The sequence below is a fragment of the Strongylocentrotus purpuratus genome, unplaced genomic scaffold, assembly GCF_000002235.5.
Source record: "Strongylocentrotus purpuratus isolate Spur 01 unplaced genomic scaffold, Spur_5.0 spur5_scaffold_7, whole genome shotgun sequence".
In the NCBI taxonomy this organism is placed as follows: domain Eukaryota; kingdom Metazoa; phylum Echinodermata; class Echinoidea; order Camarodonta; family Strongylocentrotidae; genus Strongylocentrotus; species Strongylocentrotus purpuratus.
In genome coordinates this window covers 23,330,217-23,353,310 of record NW_022145613.1, presented here as the reverse complement: position 1 = coordinate 23,353,310, position 23,094 = coordinate 23,330,217, and the positions used below count along the sequence as shown (strand labels likewise).

At 35.3% G+C, this 23,094-nt stretch overlaps 1 protein-coding gene across 3 annotated transcripts in view; it reads left to right on the top strand.

Annotated features, from left to right (window-relative positions):
• Positions 1-23,094, top strand: part of LOC575143 (rho GTPase-activating protein 18) — a 112,136-nt gene that overhangs the window by 23,208 nt on the left and 65,834 nt on the right. For all 3 annotated transcript variants that reach the window (XM_030974415.1, XM_030974413.1, XM_030974414.1), the window contains exons 3-5: positions 63-245; positions 11,528-11,593; positions 13,344-13,537. In XM_030974415.1, the coding sequence (XP_030830275.1) occupies positions 71-245; positions 11,528-11,593; positions 13,344-13,537 (435 nt within the window). In that variant the 5' untranslated portion in view covers positions 63-70. The remainder of the gene's footprint in view (positions 1-62; positions 246-11,527; positions 11,594-13,343; positions 13,538-23,094) is intronic.

Sequence of the window (23,094 nt, the reverse complement as noted above, 5' to 3'; positions counted from 1 at the left end):
ATCTCATCTGAACAATGTTACCAAGTCCCTTTAACACTTTTGTAATATCCTAATCTTGACAGAACTCATCATGAACTCTCCAGAGCGCAGTGAGCCAGGGAGCGGGGAGCTGAGTACCTACTTCTCTGAGCTGGAAGAGATCAAACGAACCTCCACCATCATCACTACAGAGATCACCAACGGTGACTCCTCCAGTTTGGAACGCTCGTTTGAACGTTTAGAGAGTCGAGAGTCATGCACATCAGGTATGATCTTTTCTTTAATAAAAGCCCTACTGCACTACTTATAGCTACTTGCGCCCTCTAAATAGACATTATCTTTTATGCTGGTAATACAATGTTGATAGTCATAACATGTCACTATTAGGACAAGTTGTAGGTTGATGTCTGTCTATGTAAAGTTCGCTTCCTAGGCATAGACCAGTAGTTCCGTGCTAATTTCAGTTTGTTACATATGTGGCGTTTGAAATCTTTTCCCTAACACAAACATTGCTTTTAGAATATAATAATAATAATAGCTTGTTCTTGTATAGCTTTTCAGGACCGCAGGCCCTCTTAAAGCGCTTTACAGAGATATATTATTATCCTGGTCATCAGATTTAGGCTTACCCGCACACAATGTATGCACTTGAACCGCAGACCTTGTGATCCACAGTCCGGTGAAAATTCCACTCGACCACAATGCCTCTATAGCCCCAGACTACGCCATGTGCAAGACACTTTTGCAAATTGTACAAATAGTACAGCTGAAATTGCAAAATGATTTAACCAACATTAACCATTTTAGCACTACACACACACAAAAAAAAGTGTTGGAAAATTGCTGGGATAAACAATTTGCAGGATTGTCTTGTTTTACAGCAGAGGATGAATTTGTATTTGGTCTGGTTCAATATTTGCTATTCCCAATATGTCTCATCATTATATCAATTTTAGTTAGACACAGTTTTGTCAACCTGTGAACACTCTTCATCTACATACCATTTGGTCTGATCATTATTTCGTCTAATGATCACTTTATTCACGTGCCAGTTCATCATTAGCTATCCTTTATTTGGTCTAATATTCCAGATATAAAATGCTTTATTTTTATTTTTATTTATTTATTTATTTATTTTTTGAGAGGAGGGTCAGCTTTTTTCTTCTACTAACCACATGCTCTGACCATTTCAAAACTTCACAGTACGTATGAACCCTTAACCCTTTAGCAACTAAACTGCCCAAAACTGCCCATCTACTTTCAACTCGCTGTAGTATCCTTCTATGGGTTCTACCTTGATAATGTTAGGAGTCTGCATAGAAAAATTATCACTGTCAAGTACAACCTGTGTTTAAATAGTATGCATAAAATTTGAATATGTTAGCAAACCCATCTATTGCTTCCAGACATTTTCTTTCAGTTTCACAATGTAATTGCCTAACCAGTACTCGACTTATCTTCACACCTGTATCACAGTAGACAGGTAACCACCAATCCCTCAGATGCAGAATACCAGTAGGCTCATCTTCCTTTTATGTTTTCTTTTCAAACCTTATCAAAAACATTTAAAATCCAGATGATGTTGTGTGAAGTCTTTGGGAAGTCATGTAAATGTACATGTAAACTTTTTGTTTTTGTGTGGTTGCACTAATATAGAATAATTTTTTTCAGTTAATTCATGAAAAATGTAAACTATTTACCTTGTATCCAAATCAATGATTATGAATATACAATATTCAGAAAATAGTATAAATTCTTCAAAATTCATAAAAGATCTTGTGAAATGTCAAGCAAGCAATATGATACAAATCATATAACCTTGGCAAAGGCATGGGGAAATCAAGTTTTGGGGGATAAAGAGTGAAATTAATGGGACAAAATTATAACAAAAATTGCAATTTGTGTAGTGATTTCCATTGTTCCATTTTTTTTCATACTTTTTCAAAAATTCATAACTTATTACTTTTATTAGTTATCCGATTTTACTCAAATTTGTTTTGCTCTGCTTCTCTTGTTTTTCTGTATCTATTAAAAGTAAATTATTTTTGGAATAGACTTGGCCTTTAAAGGTAAAGACCAGTTTTGGAAACGCCCCCCCCCCCCTCTCAAAAAATTAAATGGTAGCTCTTATTACCAATCATGTGAAAGAATATGTTTTGACTAATATGCGATGATACAAATTTTGCTGACAAGCTGCCAACTTATTGACATATTTGGTAAATTAGTTTATCTATTTGGACGTGATAGATATTACGCACGTGCATAGTCCCATATACATCTTTCTGTGTACAGTGCTTGTAACTTTACCAAGACTGGGCCAAATTTCTTATCATTTTGATGATTCCAGAACCTTGCAGTACACACCAATACTTATATGCTAGATGATCAACCTTTTCTGATCAATTCCACAACGTTTCTTTCAAATGCAATCGCATGACCAGAACTGATCTTTATCTTTAAGAGAAAGATCTATTCTTGTGTCCATTCCTAATAAAAGAGTTCCTATTTGAAAGTAGGATGTGAAAGGCAAGCCGCTGCATGGTAATCAATAATGTCTGGAGTGTAATTGATTGGGTTGACTGCTTATGGTAGTTCCTGGACAATAGAGTCCTGTGGCTTATCTCATCATTAGTGAACATAAGGGTGCTTTTTAACACCTTTATCAATAGATGAATGAGACTTAATACTCATGAAGTAGATTACAGTGGCTGTAACACCTTCAACAATAGATGAATGAGATTTAAGTGAAAGATACTCAACACCTAAAAACGGTGTACTTCAGATTTTTTTACCCCCTGTCCACACACAACATTTTCCGTGATTAGGCATGATTAGCTATACCGTTTCGCGATAGTTTTACGATGAAATATGTGTGTGTGGACGCTCACTAACGATACGTCGTATAACGAAACTAGTCTAACGAAATGCAGGTTTGGGCATCGTTTAGAACTGAAACTCAATAAAGAATCACGCCTAATCACGCCTAATCACGGAAAATGTTGTGTGTGGACAGGGGGAGTGTAACTAGTGTAACTAACTGGGCGGGGCTTAACGTGACCTCGAGCGAAAGGAGACCAGACCTCTCATTTCCGCTTCCATTTCATGACCGCAGTAGCAAACTGCGCACCTATACGACATTTCGCTGTAGAGTTTCAGGATTACTTTCTTCTGTGTGTGGTCAGTGTGGACATCCCAGAATTTATACGATGATTATTTATGCGACGTTTCTTGTGTGTGGACACTCTGAAATTTATACGATGATTCTTTATACGACGTTTCGTTATAGTTTCGGGATAAATTGTTTTGTGTGTGGACACGCTGTTAGACACCTCTATCAATTTATGAATGATACTTAAACACCTTTATCAACAGATGAATGAGACGGACTCATGAAGTAGATTACAGTGACTGCTACTTGTGATCTTTTAACACCTTCATCAGTAGATGAATGGGGTTTAGTGAATGATACAAGTCTAAGGTGTTGAGTCAACTCCTAAGACTTAAGATTTTTGACACCTTTATCAATTTATGAATGATGCTTTACACCTTATGCATTAATAAATGATACTCTAACAACCTAGTGCTTTTGATAATTGAACACATTTATCAATAGATGAATGAGACTGACTCATGAAGAAGATTACAGTGACTGCTACTTGTGATCTTTTAACACCTTTTAACATCAGTAGATGAATGGGGTTTAGTGAATGATACTCAAAACCTGTAGCAATGGACTTCTGATTTGTTGAGACCTTTATCAATTTATGAATGATACCTTTACCACCTGATGTTTATGATATTTTGACACCTTATGCTTTTGACTCTTGAACACCTTTATCAATACATAAATGAGACTTATCAGATTACTGTGACTGAAACTTAACACCTTACTAAAGTACACTTGCACCTAACAATCTCTTCAAATTTAAAGTGACAGACTGGATAATCATAGTTTGTAGTCTAACACTAGCAACTACAAAAGTTGGAACAATTTGTTTATAGTTTAGTTGTGTCAAAGCAAAGTCCACAATAAATGATATTAGTGCTATCGTTCAATGAAATCTTAATAACAGAAGCTTTGTTTAGATTCACACAAGTTAAGGGGTCTCTGTCCGCACACAGGGTAAGTCAATACACAATACATGTCTTATCAGGCTACCACTATCTCACATGCAATAAAATTGACTATATCTGTCACAATATAAAACAAAGCTGTAGACATATATTGTAGGTATGATACAAGTTGATACTTCAGAAGATCTCACTAATAGTTTTGCCGTATCGGTGTGGGGCTGGCTGAATGGCGTAAGCACATTTCCTAGTTCTGCTAAACGCGACCTTGCTTTAAGCAGAAGATCATTAGCATTAAAATGCCAATAACTTAAACAACCTGTACATATTTAATACAAAACTACTAAAATTAGGTAGTTACAATCCAATCAGTCCTGTTTATAAGTGGATAAAGAGAGAAATCCATTTATTTGTTATTGGTATAAAATTTATACAGCAGTTAAAACCTTTGAAGCGAGTTATTCGAAATTGCTTTGTGGCAAGCATGCATGCTAACAACTAATGGCACGATGATATTTTTTCCTTGCTTTAGAGACTATCATTTACCAGCAAATATCATAGTACTTTTCTTGAGCTGTGTGAAATTAAAGTACTCTCACTCCATTCACCGTAGTTTGGTGACATCTATGTTTCCTTGACAACCAGTATCTATAGTAACTCTCCATTAAGATAGAGAGACCTTCAGTCAAGCAATACCTTAGGTAATTAAAGTTTCTCAAAATATATGAATGTTCACCGTTATATTAAAGTGAGTATTACAAAGAATTCATCTTTATTCTTCTTTATCAGTGAAACAGTTGTAATATGAGATTGAAATTGCCTGGGAAAAGTCTCTTCATTGCTTTTGCACAATGTGTGGTATTAATGGAAAGAGCCTTTAAAAATTGTGAAAAAGTAATGACAGTAATGACAGAAGGGCTTCACCTTTGTTTGAAATTATGTGAGTTAAAATACCCTTCTGGCTCAACACAGACGATGTATGGAGATTCGGTTCATGAAAATCTTATCAATTGAAATCCAATATGCCTGAAATAAGGAATTTCCAAAATACAAGGGGGAAAAATGCAACTTTAGATGGCCCTGGGATATAATCTAAAAATGAAGTTCTTGGCCAAGAATTACATCTCAGGATAATCATGTTTTAGTTCTCCTTTGCTCACGATCCTCTCAAAAAAAATAACACTTGTGGGTCATTCCATGTCAAATCACCCAATGGTTTTAACCCGACCATTTTTGATTTTGATGAAACTTAGTGTACTTGTTGAGTGTGATCTCACAGCACCAAATCCAAAATTTTAGGTCAATCGGGTGAGGGGTTTGGGAGATACGGCCCACCAAATTTTGAGATTTTTTCAAAAATGGGGGTGGCGGGCCTACCTTTGAACCCTTGTATCTCGGGACCTAATGGGTCAATCTTCACAAAATGTGTATTGTTGGAAAGGGTATTCAATAAGGATTCCAATTCTGCCGCCATTTTGAAGATTCGTACATGTTGGGGTACTTTGACCTCTTGACCTCAGATTTGACCTTGAAATTGACCTTGTGGATCACGTGACTTTGACAACATTTTTCATGAAATGTAATCTCTGACATGTTCACTAAAACATGTAAAAGTTTCAGAGATATAATATTTTTTGTTTAGGAGCAATAAGGATTGAAAGTATTCATGCTCACAGATATTCACAATAAACCCTATTATAATGTATACAATACATGCAATATGCACAGTACAACATACATCTTCCACATGCTTTTTTGTTTTAGGCATATCCATCCTAAATGTCAGTAGTACTTGAATAGAAATAAAATGAGAAGTTCATATAGGCCTAAAGGGTTAACAGGATGTATGGCTTTAGGCCTCTGAGTCGGTTCTAGGATAATTACCCCCCTGGAAAATTAACCCTGTACGAAAAACCCCAGAAAATGCAATAAATTTTCAATAATTTATTGCATTTACCCCGGTTCCCAACATAACATGTGCCCATGCCTTGAGCCATAATGCATGGCCGTCCAGAGGATTTTTTTATGTTGGGGACCGGGGTAAAATGCAATAAATTATTGAAAATTTATTGCATTTTATGTGTTTTTTTTTATTTATGGAAACTGCCCCCTACACTAGCCCCCGCTGCATACAGTCATGGTTCAGTGACAAAGCAATGGCCTCGTAACTGTGAGGCCCCAGGATCAAAACCATGTCGATGTGCTATATTAGTGCCCTTTTGTGGGGCATTAATCCTCATTACTGTCATTTATGACTTGAGGGCATAGGTCCCCTAGTTGATAAGCATAGTAGCAAACACATGCTTTAGCAGTCCCGCAAAACACACATTGGCAAATTATTACTCAATAAAATCTAAGAATGTATACTATTATCTAGATCTATTATTTTTAAATTATTTTTAAAATAATTCCATAAATTGGGGTAAAACTAAAATATTCCAACTTTATGAGCGACAGTGTACATTATTCTGACATCTTCCTTAGGAAATGCCTAGTTTGAGCTTTGGAAGGTTGACAGGTGATATCGGTAGTCACTCACGCCTGAGCTGCATTTATATACACTGCAAGCAAAAATCATCAATTTTTATCACATTCAAATGTTTCAACAGGACGAAAAAACTAATCTAAAAATTCCAAAATCTAAAAATATATATGATATTTCTTTGCTGTCTGTCTTGCTGTCACAGTCTTAAATGTCACATTTGAAATGATTAGAAATCTAAATTTCTCCCCTCTCTGCAAAGCAATTTCACCCCTCTCCATCTTTTTAAATATAAATGCAAGGTACCAGTTGCTTTGTATAGTCAGTCTTTTGAATCTGTTGCATGATGTACATGTATAGTCTTCTTTCTGCCATTCGGGTAAAGAATTATTTCTGCTACTCGGGTTGAATCTGAGTTACCATGGCAACAGAATTTAGAAAGCCAAGAAATGGCATTGAATAGCAAGCATTGTAATGACTCTGCATCTCAAGGCTCTAATGCAAGGTAAATGGGTGTGGCTACACGTACCAGTACTTAAAGATAAAATTGGGTTCTGGTCATACAATTGCATTGTGTAAGATATGTTGTGGAATCGATCAGAAAAGGTTGATCATCTAGCATATAAGTATTGGTGTGTACTGCATCGTTCTGGAATCATCGAAAGGATAAGAAATTTGGCCCATTCTTGGCAAAGTTACAAGCACTATATACAGAAAGATGTATATGGGACTACACGACCATGTGGCGTAAAAATCTGTCCCGATTTTTATGATGTTACATGCCCTATTCAGAATATTAAGGCATTTGAAGAGCCATGCTTTTCAGGGAACATTTTTTTCTGACGTACTTCCACACTTGCATAATACAATGATAGGCCTAACGCTTACAAATTATTTTTCACCTCTTTCCAGAACTCAACCTTCTCTTTAAATCACACATTAGAAATAGAATTGGAAAGTCAACATAGATTGAATCTGATACTGTGACCCACAAATGTAAAAGCTGTAAAAGCTTTCGTTCAGTTCTAAGTGATCTTTTCTGGGAATGGTCAAATAAGATATATGCAGATGATGCCATTGTAAACAATCGGAGCTTTCGTGTGATATTTGTATAACGGCTGACAAATTAAATTTTACATTTGCATCATCCACCAAAAGTCAACATTGCTCAAAAGGGCTTTTACCCATTTACTACCGCAGTCTTTCATTACCATATGCTGGAGCCAGTTGGTTTCCATAGGCAATGGGTCAATTTACATGTAATAAACACCTTTCCGCCACTTAACAAATGAAATTTGATATAATCAACATTAAGAATACTTGAAGTCTCCTTATTTAAGTGATGATAAATGTAATCTCTGTCACTACATGTTATTAAAAAAACTTTAGAAAGGTACATGTACAACATTAGAATTTACACTTTAATTTGAATCCATTTTCATGCAGGGCAAACAGGAAAGAGATGATAGTTAAAACATGCGGAACTCTTAGGATTATTTATGTCAGGAACAATAAACAAAACACTTCCTTGAATGTATTCAATTTTTATTTTATTTTAAGACATGAAGTTGTTTTAAATTTGTAATTGTTTTATTTTGTATGTTGGTCAAAAATGGTCCTTATGATTGATTTATTAATTCCTGACTGGTCCCTATAATACAATATAGTACAAAGAGAATATACATGCTTTGAAATTACTTTACATGAAAGTAGCTGATTCTGTAGTAGCCTTGATTTATTGCAGTTCTTAGACATGATGAACAACCGATTACAAGTTTTTTAACCACCGGTTTCACTTCTAATGATATTAGTAGGACTGTTCACACACAGAGATATTTAGTAAGATTTAAATCAATTTTTTAACTATGATCAGAATATTTTTATGTGAAAACAAAATCTATAAATACTTGTATGGCAGATCTTTCTTCTTTGATCATTTAAAAAACAAGCCTTTGCCTCTGCCAAAGTTTTAGATAAATGGTACATGTATGATTAAATATTGTAACAAATGATAATGCATATCATGTACTCTTTCTTGCTTGAATATTACAAGTTTAAGTGGAATTGTAGAAGTTAACAGAATGTTGAAAATGTAATGAATACAAATCTGACAGGTTATTGTTGTTTATCATGATTGAAAAATGAAATAGGTTTTTGACAATATCACAACAATCAACTATCACATCCAGAATTTCATCTGGTATGGGCATAGTATGTCGAGAGAACATGGCTATATTTCATTCTGGATTGTTTATCCTGTAGTAGATTGATTGTTTGAACCAGTTTAATAAATAAAATCTTTAATGTTAAGAGCCAAAAGGGAATTCATTACTGTATGTATGTAATACGAGTTAACGCCCTTCCAAACAGATGGTATGCGCTGAAAAGTATAGAATGGAACTACATGTACATGAAAAAGAGAAGCCAAGAGTAAATAGATTTAGAATATTTTAGAGTTAATCTACTAATTCAACACATTTCTATGTAGGTTAATCCTTATCTTTGTGAGCTTTTAAAAAAGGTTGTGCTTTAGCCTATTTGCATTTGTCAGTTCACAAAATCAGGGAAGTATAATTTAAAGGGCAAGTCAACCCTTGTGATATTAAAGTTCATTTGTATGAAAGCTGAAAAATAAGAGAAATTGAATGACAAAGGTTTGAAATATGTAGACCAATAATAGGAATGTTTGAAGTATGACATCACTTTATACCTATGCGAATCTCGAATTTGCAATTTTGTTGTTGGATTGTGATGTGTTCAGTAACAAAACTCCAGTTTGTTATGTCAACAAAAGCATTACTGTTCTGTTTGCATCTCTGATATTTCTTTCTTCGTTTAGAGTTGTTTTCTAATAATGCTGGAATCCCCTGTAACTGTAAGGGGTTCAATGGGAGTTCTAGCAATGTTAAAGACCTTAGAATTAAATTGATTGATGCTGTATTAGTATGCTATACATCATGTACGTGCATTAAAAATATGTGCCATGTCTTTCGCCAATTACCAGAATCCAGAGTCTCTTTAACAGACAGGCTGACATATTGTAATTAGTGTTTAATACTATTAGCCCCGCGGAAGCCTCACTTGTATTGATTACACAATGCCTAATTATGGATTTCTTCAACCGAACGACTGTTAACTGAATATGTATTAAAGGTTTCCTACTGTACAAAGCACAGTGTATACATGTACATATATCGTCCCTATTTTCACGAAGTGATGGTAATGAGGAAAATCGCATATAATTTGCGTGACAATTTTCCTCATTACCGTCACTTCGTGAAAATAGGGACGATATGTTTCAAGATACACAAAGGTCAAGATATTACTGGAAGCATGATTACAAGTATTTGACGAGATGCAATCTCATTGAATTCATATAAATATACTGTATACTCCTTTTGTCATGATTGTAGAATTCCTTGTACCCCAGTATTAATATATTTATTAATATATTTATTAATAAAATAAAAAAATCTGAATCAAATTATTTTTTCCTGGCACTAGACATTGGCTCACTTCTGTTTCAGAGATGTTTTTTTGTAATCCTGTTGGTAAAACTTTTTATACATGTACTTGGTAAAAATTTAACAAAAATATTATATGTAAGCCCTTGAAAAAGAATTCCATACACATGTAAACAATTACAGTGAACAATAATTACCATGTAAACACTTAAAAAACATAGTAACAAGCACTATACAAATGTGACTATTATTGTTACTAATTTACTATCATGTAAACCTCTAAGTGTTTTAACAATGGAATATGTTTGAGAGGATTGTTAATTTATTCCCATTGACCCATTCTGGGTGATTGAACTCACAACACAGCAGGAGGCTGATTAATTAGAATGACATCATGGCTTTTAATTGTTCTATTTACATGTTGGGGATGAAGTAGTAATACAACTAAGTACAATAAAATCATTAGAGCTTTTTCAGCGTTAGCATAGGTAAATCTGTACTATAAATACAGACAGTATGTTTTTGTGAAATGTTGATCAGAAATTTGGTATTTTTCATGATCTGTTACATGGGTGAATTCATTTTGTTTCTTCAATAAATTGGCTGGCTTTATTGACAAAAATAAATCTTTACCGATTTTAAATTCACAAACATGATTGAGATTTTAATATATATATGTATCCAGGAGGGGCATGAAAAGTGGCAGTATGTAAACTGTTATGTATATCTTTGCTCCCAAATATTGAACTCTCTTCTTGCATCTGATTCTCTTTTGTGAACTCTGTAAATTGTCAAGATCAGTGCATATATGATCTATTTTAATATCAAAGTCACCTTTTTACTAATTACTCTATTCATACATATAATAAGGGGACAAAGCTTCGTTATACAGTCAGAGCTGAATTAAGGGCGTTGCTTTATCATGAATAAGATCTTTATAATGTACCTGCTGTTGCTAGGCAGCACACAGCCTTGCTGATGAAGATGGTTACTGGAATTCAATTACTTCTCTATTTTGACGTGTGCTCTAATAATATTTATCATCTGATCCAAAGTTACAGACCTGCTGATGTAAATTAGTGAGCTTGAGCAATAAAATGAACTCTTGCAAAATGATGGCAATATTTCCAGTTGTAATAGTATGTATAATCTTGATTTCTAAGCCCATATTGTAAGAAATTATTATATTTTTACATGTGTTGCCATTATATGTACTATCTGATACAGGCATGTACATGTAAGTTAGTGAGCTTGTAAATTCCATCAATACTTATTACATGTCCTTTTTATTCCTGGTTATCGTCACATTTATCCTTTGAAATTCAGACATCAGGGAATGCAGTTGGATAGAAACAAGAGTCATGAACGTTGATACCAGAACTCGACCTTCTCTTTAAGCTTTGATAGGCAGGTTCATGATGTCGCAGTGTAGATGAACAATTGACTGTCTTCAGTATGAGTTAAGACACTTGATATAATTTCATCTAACGTTTCATTCTATGTTTTTTCTTTGTTTGTTTCTTCACCACAGAAGGAGAAGCTGAGGTGCTATGGTTACATGAGATTGGCTTGGAGAACCTGGCTGTAGCATCAAAGAGTAAGATAAATAGAAACTAGAGAAAGACAACACCCAAATTTACATTTTTCCCAGGGAAAATTTGAGCTTGCATTTCAAATTCATAACTCTTACATTCTCAGAAGCAAGAATTTGTAAACAATAATGCCAGACAGCCGTTTTTACACCATGATATATTATGATCTTATAGCTTCAGACACAGGAGGAGGGGGTTTTGCTGCTCTCAACTGCAATATGTTGTAGAGAGGTGGTACTAATGAGGATAATCCCTCAATGTTTATGTCTGCCAATTTACAAGTCTACCCTTTTCTGTGCTGTTTTGAAGAGCATACATGTAGATCTTATCAAGGATTGTCATTTTCTAGAGGATTTGATCAGATATGGTTTTAATTCCTCTTCTTATAGGCAACATCAAAATTTGTCAATTTGTGCAAGTTTTGAGTGTAAAATGAAATGTTGTGGATGATATTGCCTTTTTGGAGCCAGAGGGATGTTAACTCTTAATCTTAATCTTAATCATAATCTTAATCTTAATCTTAAACACAGAGTTAATGTCCATATGGCTCTGAGCAGGTGATATCATGTGTTGCAGCACAGATATTGTTTCCATTTATGGACAAGTAAAGCACAATTACCGGTATTACCAAAGAAGGAGAAATGTAGTCCCAGATTGTGCAAATGTATGCGTTGCCATTTTGAGGATTGTAATGATTAATGTCCTGAAAAAAAGTGACATCCGCTTAAACCACAACCAGGCCAGAGCAGATAAAACATCTTGGTGTTTTCCCTGATTTCTGCTCTTCGTTCACTTGCATTTTAATTCTGTTTTTTAATAATGTTTGTTAAATTGAATGTACTGTATCACATTCATGTATAGCCTCCTCTACCTTCCTCTTTACTAATTGGCTAATCATTAATGAATACCATGTGCCATCAAAACTGCAAATCTTTGAAGCAATTACCAGTGGAAGATAATGCATTAACATTCTTTTGAGATAGTAGTATCTGCCACTTAATTACAAGGAGAAGATAATTCTGAATCTAATGCTGCTAATAGGTCTCAGATGTACATCTGCCGGTATATTTACATTCTCAAGGTTACAAGACTTGTAACGATAAAGGAAGAACATTGACATTGTTAATGTAATTTGCAGAATGCAGATTTGTATTTGCCTTTTTTGTTGAGGTTTTTACAGAAATATATGTTTTCTTTAGGTTTTTCTATAATGAGTTGGTATTTACAATTGAATTGAATTGAATTTATTCACCACTTTCATAAAAAACATGCAAAGTCAAAGAATATAATCAAAAGCTTTTGGGAATGCTGTGTAGTACAATGTAGCTATCATATGCATGTAGATGTGACGTATCAATGAAAAGTGAACTAATTTCTTGAATTTTTCCACTCGACATTTTGCAATATGTATGTGTATTTATGACAGTTGTACCCTATATTCTGCCATAATTGCTGTATTTATCAAGCTGTAAATGTGGTAATAGATATTCACCGTCATCTACGTTCTTAAATATCAATGAAAACATGACACATAGTTCCAGAATATTCCGCAAATATTTGCATAATATCATGAAGATCTTACCCGTAAGTCATTTATCAAAATTTATTGTAGCCCCAGATGCTGATTTTCTTGCATGGAATGTACTTTATCATGTTCCACTGGCCATAAAGCATGCTATTTTGTATTGTAATTTTAAATTTAAAGTGCTCAATAAAAACAATCCCTGTTTTCTGTTCTTTCTGACTGCTTTATAGAGGGCCGGGGTTTGGACAATGAACTGTGGGAGAATGCCACATCGACGCTGACGAAGAGCCAGGCAGCAGCAGTGAGGAAGCGGGTGGACCGGGTGAACGAGACGTACAAGCAGAGGTTGCTGGCCGCAAGGGACGCCAAGACGCGCAAGCCAGATGTCCGGGACATCTTTCCACCCCAGGATCCCCGGACCGAGGTAAAAGAAGTAGTGGTAAAGAAGATTGATATGAAAATTGTTGATGTGTTTGATAATGCAAACATACTCAGTCTCTAATAATACAGCCATGACAGCCTCTGGTAGATTGTAGGGGGGGGGGGGTAGGCGAAGAATGGGCCCATGCCCTCTTGCCCTTGAAATTGAAATGCTAAGTGACGTACCTTTAGTACACAATTTCAAGAAAGTCCCCCCTCCCCTTTGATGTTTTTTTCTTCTCTCTCTCTATTTTCTTCTTTAGCTAAAACAAGGACTATTGCCCCACCCCCCCCCCCCCCTCTTTAAAAAAATTCTGGACCCTTCCTTCCTGACGATAACAATGAGAAAACTTGAATTTGGATGATGATGGGTAACATATTGTGTTACAGCTGTTATTGGTTAAATATAGAACTGGATCAGAGCTGATTAGTTATTATGGATTATATTGAATTACCTGGGCCCTTTCTTATAAAGAGATGCAATTGATCCAAATCAATCGCAAGTCCTCTTATCGAATGTATAGCTACATGTAATATGCTCATTTTACAGGGCTTACTAGGGATAAGGGAATAATCCTAAAGGAGTAATAGAAGAAGAAGAAAAATCATCTTTTAAGCTGAATTTCATATCGTTTCATGGAACAAGCATGCGGCGCAGCGCAGCTACCAGACAGCCTTAATAAGCTTCTCCCAACCAGGAGAGGAAGCAATTAATCTACCCTAGTCTAATCCCATGGGGACAGGTAGCTGTCAATCAAAGGCTTCGGAGCTAGTTAGTGGCAAGGGGCAAAGTCTCGTAGCTATTTGTAAGGGAGTCTGAAAGTTAATTTGATTATTTAATGTTTGATCTCTTCAGCTCGATGGTTATCATGAGAGTGATATGTATGGAGTCGTTCCTTTGTTGATACAAGGTTAATGATACATGATTAATTAAAATTATTATTGATAAATATGATAAATATGATATAATTTCTGGGCGTCTCTACAAACCCACAAATCTGTCATGTATATCAATGTAAGGATTCACTGGTTCATAATATCGACTTCAAATTGTGACCACCATCAAAGTGATGATCACCAACGTCATGATCATCAAGATCATCACCAACGTCATGATCATCAAGATGATCACCAACGTCATGATCCTCAAGATCATTATCATTACTACTGCTAATGTTAGATGAAGTACACATACAGAAAGATGAAAAGAGAGAGGCGGGCTGGGGAAGGAGTGGAAAATGAGATTGTGAGCTGGAGAAGAAAAAAGATGTTGACTTACAGACTCACACGCTGTAGTATGTACACAGACAAACCCTCATAAAGTGAGAAAATAAAATAAAATTGTATCTAGACAGGCAACTCTGCATGGTGAACACATCATTCTTTACTATACTCTTTGCTACCAGGAACATTTCATTGTTGTCCCAAGGGCAATTAACATTAATTCATATTTTCTGCATCAGGAGCATTTACACTGCAATCAAAATCCCTGGAGTTTTCTCACATTCTGGAGTTTCATCAGAAGTTTCTAGGCTACAACTACCCATAAAAATGACAAGAAACTTGAGTTAAAAAAAAAAAAACACCTGGAAAGTGTTTCACAAAGACTAAGATTGACTTTAAGTTGGACTTAACTATGACACTATTAATACCACTAGTTTCTCTAACCATTCCTGGCATTGGTTTCTCAAGGGATGTATAAAATCATGGTCACAAATCTAAAGAATTTACATTTTTTGATAGTTCATCATTGAAGGAAAAATAAAATCTAAAGATCAGAATGAGGGACCATAGTTAAGTCCAACTTGAAGTTGATCTTAGTCTTTGTGAAACACTCCCCTGGAGTATGTTTTTCCCAAACTCCTGACAAAAACTCTGCCGGTTTTTGCAGCATAAATGATTGCTTCTTTAAGTTTAAACACTGGTGAATTCTTCTGGGTTTTCACTTGTGTCACCCAAAGTTCCACACTATTGCATTCAGAGCATGACAAGCCATGCATGCTCACTACTCCCCCTAAAACCTGAATGTCTCTTCGGCAAGCAAACTCCAAAGGTTTTATAAGGATCCTTAGTATGTAAAAGGTAGATTAAAAAAAACAATGGTTTTTCTGCAGTGTGAATGGAGCTATTGTCTGAGCTATATATTCTTGGTTGGGGGACTCCAGGAAATTTCATTACGTGAAAATTGATGACCCTTACTGGAATTTAGGAAACTGAATTAGTCTCTGTCCTATTTCTCTAATTAGGGGTTACATGTCAGGTATGGTCACGTGTAGAGGTTTGATGTGCTCATACGCACAGCATTGATGTATAACTTGGCAATTATTAAGTGGTATTCCAGATCGTTATCCAGTTGATATCAGATTAAAGTGAGTGCTGCGGAGATCATTAAAGCGTTGAGAGATGGGGGAAAATTGTATGAAAATAGAATTCTATAACATAATTCACTGATTTTGACAAACTACTGTAGTCAATAGATCTTGGATATCTATCAAATGGAGAATAATCAATAATCCTTTGTAGACTTTAAAGGGATTGTTTAACAATGTTAAATCTGTAATGCATGGCCCTACTTGTTATCAGTGTCTGTCGTATAGTGTTATATTGAAGCCCTAAACAAATGCACTTCAAAATGATCTAGAAGTGCCTCAAAAAAGTAAAAACCCTTGAGTGACCGGTTTTACCATACTCGTTTTCCCCAATAGACTGTAGTGTTATAAAAACCGTTTGGCAAACGCAAAATTCGATTTCGATTTGCAATCATAAATATCTTGATAATCAGACAGGCCATCGGCTTGTAAAAGTCATGGGGTTCCTGACTGACCTAAAGGTTTATAATTATCATTGCAGCATGAGCTAAATCAAGGATTTTTTAAAAGGATCTCAGACAAAGTTACATAATCCCTTTAAAGTCATCATACACTGTTGAAATTATTTGTTCTTACCTCTATTATAAATGAAATAATTGGGACAGTATAGTTTCTTCTTCATAGATAATCTTCTTAGTACTTTATGTACTGGTAATTCTCTTAAGATTGATCACAATAGTTCTGAGAAAACTTTTATCTATCAAGAATAAACCATATTCTCATAATCGCTTCATTAAAAGATGTTAACATTTTAATGGGCAACTACACCTCAAAACACCCCTTATAATAGATACCAGTACTATAGTCTATATCTATCTATAAATAGACACCATAAATGATGAAGGGGGGAATATTCATGCTATAAACATAACAATTTTTATTAGGTCAGGGATTTGCAACCTATTAAAAACTGTTATTTTAATATTTATAAAGAAGGTAAGCCAATGGCTTTCTTCTCTCCATCATATGGCCATACCTCAGTCTACACACATGTATTACTTTATCTTTAAGTAGGATATTTACCACCTAGAGGACCCCCCCCCCCTCCAAATATTACCCATCAAAAACATCACCAGAACTGCACCATCCCCTCCCACATCCCCCCCCCCCCCCCCAAAAAAAAAAAAAAAAAAAAAAAAAAATTAAAAAAATTAAAAAAAATGTACAAATGTACCATTACAAATAATTCAAGGTCGGGAAGTAGCTGTCTTACTGGTAATTCATCATCATCATCATTGTTTTGCATCCATTTGCCCACACTGTGGAGTTGTATGTTTCATTTCCCTTATGGCCTTATCTTCTGTGACATTTTTTATCAATCCTATTAATTGGAGGAGATCTTCATTCTTTCTGTCATGGTTCTTGCACATCCATCTATTCATCCACATCTCCTGTTCAAAACACTGTACACTCGATGACTTCATCACCCAGGTCTCACTGCCTTAAACCGCGCCCTTCATTATCCCAGTAAATGTAAAAAAATAAACATGTAGGTGTAGATAAATCTCAAAGCAAGATTTTTTTTATTTTTTTCTTTCTTCAAAATTAACCTTATTTCTTGTATCATCCACATCTCCTGTTAAAACTACTGAACACTTGATGACGTCATCCCCCAGGTCTCATTACCTTTAATACATCGTGCTCTTCCGTTCCCAGTAAATGTTTTTAAAAAAATAAACATGTAGGTGTAGATAAATCTGATATCCAGATTTATGTGATATGTTTTTCTTTCTCCGAACTTAACCTGGTTTCTTGTGTGCTGACATTTGCGCAAGAATCTACACCATACCTTTATAATCTAGAAAAGACACTTAATATTCAACCACACCCTTAGTTATCATATGTATGCATATGTTACCAGGAGTTTTATGCTTGATATCATTTTCTCTAGGAATGTTCGTCTTTTTTTTTTCTCACTCTTCCCATAATTTCATTTTTTGTTCTCCGAACTTAACCTGGTTTCTTGTGTGCAGACATTTGCGCAAGAATCTACGCCATACCTTTATAATCTAGAAAAGACACTTAATATTCTACCACACCCTTAGTTATCATATGTATGCATATGTTACCAGGAGTTTTATGCTTGATATCATTTTCTCTAGGAATGTTCGTTTTTTTTTTTCTCACTCTTCCCATAATTTCATTTTTTGTTCTCCGAACTTAACCTGGTTTCTTGTGTGCTGACATTTGCACAAAAATCTACACCATACCTTTATAATCTAGAAAAGACACTTAATATTCAACCACACCCTTAGTTATCATATGTATGCATATGTTACCAGGAGCTATTTGCTTGATATCATTTTCTCTTGGAATGTTAGCCCTTTTTTTGTTGTTCTTCCCATAATTTCATTTTTTGTTTCTCTGAATTTCACCTCATTTCTTGTGTGCTGACATTTGCGCAAGAATCTATGCCTTACCTTTATTTATCTAGAAAAGACACCTAATATTCAACCACACCCTTAGTTATCATATGTATGCATATGTTACCAGGAGTTGTATGCTTAATATCATTTTCTCTTGGAATGTTAGCCTTTTTTTTTTTTAGTTCTTCCCATAATTTCATTTTTTGTTTCTCCAAATTTAACTTCGTTTCTTGAGTGCTGACATTTGCGCAAGAATCTACACCCTACCTTTATAATCTAGAAATAATACCTGAGGGGATTACAGCATGTTCAGCCACACCCTTAGTTATTATATTTTTGCATCATGTATGTAACCAGGAGTTATTTGCTTATTTATTATTTTCTCTCGTAATATTAGTCTTTTTAAAACAATTCTTCTCATAATTATGTTTCCCCCAAATGAGCGAAGGACTAAGTCAAAGAACTTGGTTTATATAATTGCACCACTATATGATTTCTTTTAAATAAAAGGCAATATAAATGTAATTCATTGGAATTGTCTCAAAAAGATACAAAAAGATACACACAAAGATACACACACACAAAAAAAATCTGAAAAAATAAGATACACATCAACGTTATCTACGCACCTTCACATCTGAAAGGTGTTATTGAATTCTAATAATATTCCAAAGTAAATCATGAAATATATTATTTTTCAAGGGCTACTTGTAGAAAAACTTGTAGCACATATCTCTGCAAATATGCCATGTCATTATGAAATGTACATAGGATTTTATAGCAATTGACAAAAAAAAGCAAACAATAACATTGTAAGCTATATACATGTAGGTCTACACTGTAGGTCTGATATAGAGGTTTGATTGAAAGGTCATAATATACATGTGTGATCTTTGCTTGTTCTTAATGAATCAATGAATCGATAGACAGGAGCTCAGAAATTTACACCCTTTGATTTTGTTAAAGACCCCTCCCCCCCCCCTCCCTCCCCCCCCCCCCCCACACACAAGGGCACACTAGACTCGTAACCAGTCTTGTAAATACAATTTTTGTCTGGGATGTAATGTAAAATCTTTGAACAAATGTCTACATATTCTAAGAGATATTCGCTACAAGTACAAGCAGCCCTTTGAAATAGAAAATTGTTCGTTCTCTCTTGGAATCATATTAGAATCCAATAAACGTGTGAGATGTACAGGTGCCTAGGTTAATGTGTATCTTCAATCAACATGCACCGGCTTATTAGCGATGAAAGTAATCAAAAAGACTAGAAATAAACCATTATAAATGATGTGAATAGCCTTGATGTGTTGCCATGGCAACGGGTGAATATTACGTGCAAAGTAATTGTGCGGAATGGGTGGGGGAAAATAATTTGTGTGCCTGGTATGGTGGTATTTTGATTAAACATGAACAACCTGTTAGTGTGATGCTCATTGATAATATTTCCTCAGTAATCTTAAGCAGTGGAATTATGTGCACTTTGGCTTTTTCTTGGGAATTGACCATTTTTGTTGTTGCAATTTCTTCATCAACATCTGTGAGATGTGTAATATTATCAACATACACTAGTAAAGGTCTGTGTGCTTTTTAAAAGACAAAAGCTGCTATGCTAATATACATGTTAATTACAGTGAGACCTGTTTATAATGACTGCTATTAAAAGGGAGACAAGAAAAGTAGTATTTATTATACATGTTCCTTTAGAATAAGTTTCAATGAGAAACCATTGTCAAGGGAAACAAGGATTGTTGTCTGCATAGACAAGCGTTCTTTTTATACAGGTGGTCGCTAATGCAGGTTTGATTCTGATTTATTTGACAGGTTTTGAAGAAGGGCCATCTTTTAAGATGGGAACCGGTTCTGAGAAAGCAAAATCTACTATATAATATTTATAAAGCTATTCGTCACTATAGAAGAAATATTGCAAGCCATTACTGTTTTCTGGAATAAAAATTATTAGTACTGGACTACCGGTATCTGTATTCATTAGAAGATTGATTGTGTGGGCCTACTAAAAAAGAACTTGGGGAAGTATCTTCCCACAGGCAGGGTTCAAACTAATGTTTTTTTTAAATTGCATTTGGGCCCTCAAATCTTAATTCTGCCCCCCTCCCCAAGAAAAAATGGGAAAAAAAAACCTCTTAAATTTAAACCTAGAATATGTACATAGAGACACTAACATTAGATATCCCATGTTGAAAACGGTAAGTGTGAAGTCCTTCCATGGACTGTATACAGACAATCCACAGTTATTGTTGAGAGGACAAAAATAGCAAACCTGACAGCAATCTTTTGACTGAATAAGCGATAACAATAAACCGATCAGTGGAGTAAAATGTTCAGGTATTCAATGGAGTGGCTTGCCTTAATGGAATAGCTCCCTCTGTTGATAAGAGTGCTTATATGTGCAATGCAAGCCCATGTAGAGAATTGACACTTGGTTCAAAACTGCTTCTGGAAAACTTGCAATACATGTATACAGACTTGTTCAGAAATTTTAAATGTATTGTTAGAAGACTAATCTTGATATTTAAAACAAAAAGTTTACAGCATATTGAACATTAGATAGTTCTTTTAATACTTGGCCATTTAATCGAATCCGGGCTAACTCGGCCCACAGGACTACTCGGCCCAGCTGGAAAAACTGGGCCGAGATGTCCCGACCTGATTAATCGATCGAGAGATACCAATGTGTATATGTTTGTGCTCTTTGTGACTTAATAATGCCCTTTCCAACCTAAATCTTTAATGGAATTGTGTTAAATGATACTAATGAAGACAATCTATGACTTATCTTTAGGTAAAATGACAAAAAAAATGACATTTCGGACAATTTACTCACAGCTCGCAATCCGCATTGCCGCACGTACATTAAATGTGCGTTGTATCTACTCGGACCACTGAAATTCGAGCAGTGTTTTTGTCGGTAAATCACTGCGAAAATATCATTTTTATCTCGTATGAAGGTCTATTTTTTATTCCTGACACAGATTTCATTATTGAGAAGTCGAATATAGTACATTTTAGACGAGATGGTTGATGTTTGTTCACATTCTTTCGTCCTGGCCGTAAATTAGCAGACTACTGCCTAGTGCTACCGCAGCAGCTCAGCTCAGTGTGCAGCTAGCCGTATAGCGCCGCCGGCCGGGTCGGCGGGGGAATTCACTGACTCGTGCCGGGCTGCTGCACTGCATTGCATGATTGTACTGCCCAATTTGATCGAGTGATGTGTGAGTATAACTAATCAAACTAGATCTATATCTACTGTATTATCATTATTCATTCCGAGTAGAATATCCAATTTGATTTAGTGAGTAAACTAGACCTAGATCTATATCTACTGTAGCTACATCATTATCATATTCTAGATTAGTCATTCAGAGTAGAATATCCGATTAATGAAGGAATGGAATTTTTCTTTTTTCATAATCAGATAATCATATTTTACTCCTAAAAGTTAGAGACTTGATAAATAGCTAGATCTAACGTAAGGGCCTAGCCTAGTACTCTAAGCAGATTCTTCAGTGAGCTGAAGAATCGCCTTCTTATTTTTTTGGAGGGGGCTGCTTCAAATAAATAATGCAGCCCGCACCACCCCCCCCCCCCCCAAACAAACCAAAAACTCTCCTATTTGTTCCCTTTTTCTGGGAATCAAAGAGATATACACAAAGCAAAGCAATTAAGACATGATATTGCAATGACGTGCCGGTGCATGGAGGGGCAGGTGCAGAGGCCGCCCTCCCGGGGGGTGGGGGAGGGGCACAGTGCCCCCCCCCCCCACTTTTTCAGATACCCCAAAAGTGCCCCTTTTTACATAGAAAAATTGCCCCTTTAATTTTGTAAGAAGTGCCCCTTTTCCTTTGACAAGTGCCCCTATTACTTAGTAAAAGTGCCCCTTCCCCCTTTTCACCTCTGACGAGTGCCCTTTTTTATTTTTGACACATGCCCCTTTTCCTTCGGCATGTTCCCATTTTCCTTTGCAATAAGTGTCCATTTTCCATTCTCATAAATCTTGAAATAATCTTGAATAAGTGCCCTTTTTTCCTCATTTGTATTTAATTGTTCTAACTTTTTTTATTTATTTAGGTTTTTTTTTGCCTTATGAAATAACACGTACCAATACCAAAACACAAGGAATGGTGTGGCGCGTCATCTGTACTGGTTTCTGCATGTTACAATTTTTTTGGGGGGGGGGGGGCTGGGGGTTAACAGATTTATAACTGATATCTGTGTACCTGTATGAATATGTATACTATAAATAAATAATAAATAAAAAAACAAAATTGCATTACCACAACGTGGCATAAAATTAATACACGATTACACCTGCTTATCAATTGTTATTTTGAGTCAGCTTGACGTCATATTGTTGGAATTTGTATCTTGGAGTCATAAACAAATAATGTTTATTGCTATTATGTGTGTTTTTCAAACATGTCCTCATTTTTATTTAATTGTTTTAACTTTATTTATTTAGATTTTTTTTGCCTTGTAAATTGCATATGAAATAATACGTACCAATACCACAACACAAGGAATGGTGTGGCGTGTCATCTGCATGTTAGGTTGTTATGTTGTTTTTTTTTTGGGGGGGGGGCTGGGGGTTAACAAATTTATATCTGATCTTGTGTACCTGTAAATATATACATACTATAAATAAATAATGAATACAAAAATAAAATTGCATTTCCACAACGTGGCATAATACATAATGGAGACAATGTTGATGATGTAAGGGATGAAGATGATGAGAGGGAATGGTGAGGGATGGAGATGATGAGAGGAATGGAGACGATATTGATAATGAAAGGGATGGAGACAAT